General features: G+C 73.3%; 1 protein-coding gene across 2 annotated transcripts; it reads left to right on the top strand.

Moving 5' to 3' along the window:
• The first annotated feature begins 1,149 nt into the window (after nucleotides 1-1,149).
• On the top strand, nucleotides 1,150-3,801 carry SHISA4 (shisa family member 4). Of its 2 annotated transcripts, none has more exons than XR_009450225.1 (5): nucleotides 1,150-1,604; nucleotides 1,862-2,033; nucleotides 2,430-2,594; nucleotides 3,024-3,188; nucleotides 3,373-3,801. XR_009450225.1 is itself a non-coding variant. In XM_059677380.1 (5 exons), exons 1-5 carry the CDS (start codon nucleotides 1,559-1,561, stop codon nucleotides 3,417-3,419), a joined length of 561 nt encoding a protein of 186 aa, XP_059533363.1. In that variant the 5' UTR covers nucleotides 1,241-1,558; the 3' UTR covers nucleotides 3,420-3,801. The 2 variants fall into 2 exon arrangements, 1 of the variants encoding a protein (XP_059533363.1); XM_059677380.1 differs by having other exon boundaries at nucleotides 1,241-1,604; nucleotides 2,430-2,560.
• Nucleotides 3,802-5,115: the final 1,314 nt, after the last annotated feature.

The raw sequence follows: 5,115 nt of genomic DNA, 5'->3' as shown, positions 1-5,115 counted from the left end.
GTGGCCTCACCTCTGCCTCTTCCTGGAGGAGACGAGCAGGGAAGGGCCGGCAGGGTTGCCGGCAGCTCAGGGGAAGCTCGGTCTGTTGTGGGGTCCGGGGAGAGGAGGCGATGCTGGGGGGCAGGCCTCCCTCCCATGTGCCCCCTCGGTGCGTTTGTAACAGCTGCGCAGCACCCTGCGGGCCGGTGGCCTCGGACAGGAAGTGGAAGGAGAGAGTGAGTCTGCAGCTCAAGGAGGGGCCTGGCCTGGGCATCCGGGGCAGTCCCTGGTCCCAGCGGCGGGGCGGCTGCCGTGCCTCCTGCTCTCCCTTTGAGCTGGGGAGGCGCCGGCCTCGGGAGCTGATGGCCACGGGGCCAGGGCTGAGGGCTGTGCGTGGCCAGAGGGACCCCGATGCTGGGCGGCCTCGAGCAGCCGCACTGGGGCAGGGCCTGAAGGAACGGGCCTCGTAATGGGGGCCTCCCCACAGACACCGGCGTCGGGCCCCTTGGGCTGTCCGGGCGTCCGCACCTTCGTCCGCGTGGCCTTCGCGCAGGTGCCCGGCTCCTCCATTCCCACCACTGGGTTCAGGGGCCACGTCTGGCCCCGCAGGAGGAGGGAGCCGGGGAGCCCCTGTCCAATGAGACCCCCTTCGTCGGAAAGGGCAGGGCTGGCTGGGGGGCGGGGGGCAGCCTGCAGGCCTGTCCAGGGCGGAGGGCTCTTGTGGGCAGAGGTGGGACCCGCGGGAGAAATCGAGAAGGACGCCAGCCGGTCCCATCCCCCGGGGGATGGCTCACGGGTTAGCGACACGGCCTCCAGGCTCCAGCCCCGTCCCCCAGCGGCACCCAGGACCCGCCCTGCTGCCCCTGCACCGGGAGCCCCTCGTCCCCACCCCGCCCCCTGCTGCCCCTGCACCGGAGCCCCGGCCTCGGGGCTGTGGGCAGGGTGACGTCATGGGTGAGGCCGCCCCGCCCGCCCGCAGGAGCTGGGCTGGGGGTCGGTCGGGCGGCCGGGAGCGCAGGGCCCTGGTCCTCCGCCGGCCCCGCCCCCACGGGGCAGTTTCTCTGGGACCACGTGACACCAACCGGCGGGGTCGGCCGCGGGGGCGGGGCCCGCGGTGAAGGTACGGGGAGCGGGCTGGGCCCTGGGTCCTGGGGGAGGGGCGGGCCCCAGCGGACAGCCCGGCTGGGCACCGGCCCGGTGTCCACACCGCCCACGTGGGGCGGGGCCGCGGGAGCCGGCGGCGGGCAGGCCCGGCCTGCGGGAGGCACAGCTGGGGACAGAGCGGCTCGGCGCTGCCTCGGCGGGGCCGGTTCTGGGAGCCTCGCCCCGCGCCGCCCCGGCGTCCTGGGCTGGACAGGCCAGCGGAGGTCCAGCCCTGCCCTCCAGGGGGCGGCACCGGATCCGGGCTGCTCGGGCCCAGGGCACGGATTGGGCGCTGCGCGGGGACGGGCCACCGCCGAGGGGACCGTGCCAGGCGAGGCCGGGGCAGGGCCGGGGCGTGGTCACCGCTGCCCGCAGTCCCTGCGGCCACCACACCGTGCCTGGCACTGGGCAGGACCCGCAGCGCCCTCTTCCCACCATGCCCCTCACGGCCATCGCCCTCCTGCTGCTGGGGGCCCCCCTGGGTAAGGGGCAGGGAGCCAGGAGCGGGGTCCCCGAGCCCCTGGGGGTGCTGGCAGGGAGCAGGAGGGAGAGGATGGAGTCTAGGCCCTGGAAGCCAACCCCTGAGCCCCAAGGGGAACTCGTGTTGCCAGCACCTGTGGGCTGGGGACCCCACAGGTGTGGGTGGACCACCAGGGGAGTGGGGTCCCTGGGGGAAGGACCATGGGGGGCTAAGGGAGGCGGGGGACCCGCCTGGTAGCCCCCAGCACCCCGCCCACAGCGCTGGCCAGCACCGACTGCCTGGGGTACCTGGACGAGGCCGACTCATGGCGCCTGGGCTTCAGCTGCGAGTCCCCCACCTTCTGCTGTGGCACCTGCCGCCAGCGCTACTGCTGCGGGGACCGGAGCCTGCGCCTGTCCGAGTTCCAGCAGAAGCGCTGCCTGGTCTTCAGGTGGGCGCCCCCCGCAGTCCCTCCTCCCAGGCGCCCTCTTGGGCCCGCTCTCCCTCCCGCCGCCTCCACCTCCGGTCGGGCCCTGTGGAGGGAGCCGGGGGTCTGCGCCCGCAGCAGGCCGCGTCCCGGACGGAGCTGTGACCAGGAGGCGCGCTGCCCGCCGGCGGGGTGTCTGGGCCGGGGCTCCCCTGAGAAGATGCAGGTGCCCCAGCTCATGAGTCCAGGCCTCTTCCCAAGGGACCGCGCGTAAACCACGGAGGGTGCCGGGCACACGGTCCCCGTCGCCTCCGCCTGGCCGGGAGGGAGAGGTCTCCCAGGACCGGGAGCCCAGTCTCGGGGTCCCTGCCGTGCCCGCCGTGAGAGCTGCGGGTGAGACGACCCGTTCTTCGCCTCCAGTCCCAAGTTCGTGGTGGGCCTGGTCACAGCCGTGACCCTCTTCATGGCCATGGTCGCCGCCTGCTGCTGCTGCTTCTGCATCTGCCGCTACCTGGTCCGCCAGCGCCAGCGGCTGCTGGGCCCCTTCGCAGGTGGGGACGGAGCCGCCACCAGGAGCCCAGACAGGTGGGGCCCGCCCAGGGCAGCCGAGGGGCAGCGGCGGAGCTCCGTGGACACCCCCGCGGCCACTCAGACACGCCCGGGTGTCTGGGGGGGTCTGGGCCGTGAGCGTTGATGCTGATGTGGGTGATGGGCCTGGGAGGTCCATGTGGGAGGGACGGGCTGGGGACAAGTCAGCAGATGGTCAGCTCCAGCCCTGAGCTGCTGCCCTGTCCCGGCCCAAGGACGCCCCCAGGCTGTGCTCTGACTCCCGGGGTCTCTACAGACAGACAGCCACCGGGGCCTCGCGCCCAGCACCCTGCTCTGCTCTGATGAGAGCAGGGGTGGGGCGCCAGCGAACCGGCTGCCAGTGGGGCTCACCTGGGCACCCTGGGAAGGGGTGACGGCGCCCCCTGGAGGCGCTGAGCTCAACGCTGACCTTGTCCCCCCACCCAGGCCAGGACATTCCAATGAGGGGCGCCCTCCAACCGGCGATGTACCCGTACCCCCCGGACTCCAAGGCTGACCCCGCCCCCCCACCCCAGGGCTTCATGTGGCCCCCCAGTGCTCCTCCCCAGCCTCCTCTCTACCCGGCAGAGCCCCCTGTCTACAGCCCTGCAGGTGAGTGAGCAATCCAGCCCTGTGCCAGGACCTCCCCGTCCCCTGATCACCCTGGGTCCCTCTCCGACGCCCTCTGCCTGAGCTGAGACCCTCCCAGGCTGGCTCTTCCCCGAATCCCCTGCACCCCGGGGGTGGGGTCACCTCACTGCTCCTGTGCCCGACGTCCTGTCTCTTTGGCTTCCAGCTCCTCCCCCTTATCTGCCACAGCAGCGCACCTACCCCAGAACCTGAGGGACCGTGTCATCTGCCATCGCAGGGGGCCCCCCTGTGTCTGCCGCTGGCCCCGGGGGTGGCAGGGGTCACCCACTCAACAGGCCCCCAACCAAGCCACCCCCTGCGCCGTGCAGGGAAGTGGACAGGAGCTGGGCGGGAACTTGGCCACGAATGAGGGCTGGTGGGGGCGGAGGGGCTTGGCATTGCTGCACTATTTTTATTTCTAATGGGGGCCAGGGGAGGGCCGCAGTGTGGGTCCCCGCCCTGGTCCCTCTGCTCCCAAGACCCTCCTGCTTGCCCTGGGGGCTGGGTGGGGCTCTGTCAGCCGCCTGCCCGCTGGAGCCCGCGGGCTGTCCCACGGCCCTGGCCGGGCTGCCGATTAAAGCTGAGAGGTAACTCACGTGGTCCAGGGTCCTCACTTTCCAGCCAGGATGCCGGCTCCACACAGGAGAGGGCGGGAGGGGGGCAGGGACAGGGCTGGTCCCACGGCCCATGAGGCGGACCTTGCCCTGGGTGGGGAGGTGCCCTCATTACAGAACTTCCTCCCCCCGGCCCCCCACCCCGGGCCCGGCCCGCGACAGGTCAGACGTGTGGCTGCTCCTTCCTTCGGGTTCACTGAGGCCCCGTCTCCCTCCTCCGAGGGCCCAGGGCAGGGTCTGCAGGTGGCCACTGTGCCAGCCATGCCCCCAGGGGTCTCTGCCACCCAGACGCTGTGGGGGAGGCTCTGGTCACAGCCTGGGGCAGGGCCTGAGACGGGGTCTCCAAGGCCAGGCCGATAGCCGGGGAGCAGCAGGGCCCCCAGGGCTTGGCGTCTCCCGGGGCCTCGGGGGACTTGCGGGGTCGGCACGGGGATGGAGAGACACGCTTCACATGCAGCCAGAGGCCTGCGTCCCTGGGCAGCGGGGTCGCGGCGGGTGGGGGCAGAGCCCAGCGCGGAGCAGCCGGGACCGGGAGCGGTGCGTGGAGGGCATCCTCGCGGGCAGGAGGCCTTGGCCGGACTTGCTCCCTTTGACCCCGTTCCCTCCCCGCGAAAGGCGGGCGCGGACAGACCCTCTGGCTCTTGCCCCCCGGGGTGACCCCAGGGGAGGCCTCCCTTGCGGCCTGGCTCCCGGGAGGGTGACGTCACCGGGGAGCCTGCGCGGGGCCCGCCAGCAGGTGGCGCTGCGCTCCCTCTTCCCGGGCGCCGAGGGGTGGCGTCACCCGGGCCTCGGGCCCTGGGGCTGGAGGGAGAGCCCGCGGGTGGACGGTGGTGTCCCCCGTCCTTGGTTTGGTGGAAAGGGCTCCCCGGGGGCCGGTCTGCAGGGCCTGAGGCTTGGAGGGGCCTCTCCCCCCTGTTCCCCGCGGGGCGGTCCTGGCCGCCGCCGACCTCCGGGCGGGACGTGATCTGCCAAGTGCGGGCCACGCGGCCCCCACCCCCTCGGAGCTGCGGCTCCAGCATAGCGACGTGCGCACAGGGCGGACGGCGCGGAGAGGCGGACGCCCCGGGCGGGGGCACCGAGGGCGGAGGGGGGCTGGGGCCCGGGCTCGGTGCCCTCCACTGCGGCCACTCCTAGCAGAGACCTCTGCAGCCCCAAGATGGGGAAACCGCTCTGCCCGCCGCCACGGAGGCAGGGAAACCCGCTCGTGCCTCCGACCCCAGGCAGCGGTCAGCCCTGCGGGGCCAGGGGTGCCAGGCCGCCAGCCGGGAGGACCCGTGTGGTGCACCCCATGGAGG

This window comes from Myotis daubentonii, chromosome 20 (assembly GCF_963259705.1).
Source record: "Myotis daubentonii chromosome 20, mMyoDau2.1, whole genome shotgun sequence".
NCBI classification, from domain to species: Eukaryota; Metazoa; Chordata; class Mammalia; order Chiroptera; family Vespertilionidae; genus Myotis; species Myotis daubentonii.
The sequence above is the reverse complement of the archived record's forward strand: the minus strand, read 5'-3'. Positions and strand labels throughout refer to the sequence as shown.

What these genes read in the sequence shown, in the direction of transcription:
- SHISA4 (XM_059677380.1), top strand. Translation starts at nt 1,559, where the DNA reads ATGCCCCTCACGGCCATCGCCCTCCTGCTGCTGGGGGCCCCCCTGG. An exon ending in GCTGCTGGGCCCCTTCGCAG is followed by an intron (nt 2,561 to 3,023) that starts GTGGGGACGGAG and finishes CCCCCCACCCAG; the next exon opens with GCCAGGACATTCCAATGAGG. An exon ending in CCCTGTCTACAGCCCTGCAG is followed by an intron (nt 3,189 to 3,372) that starts GTGAGTGAGCAA and finishes TTTGGCTTCCAG; the next exon opens with CTCCTCCCCCTTATCTGCCA.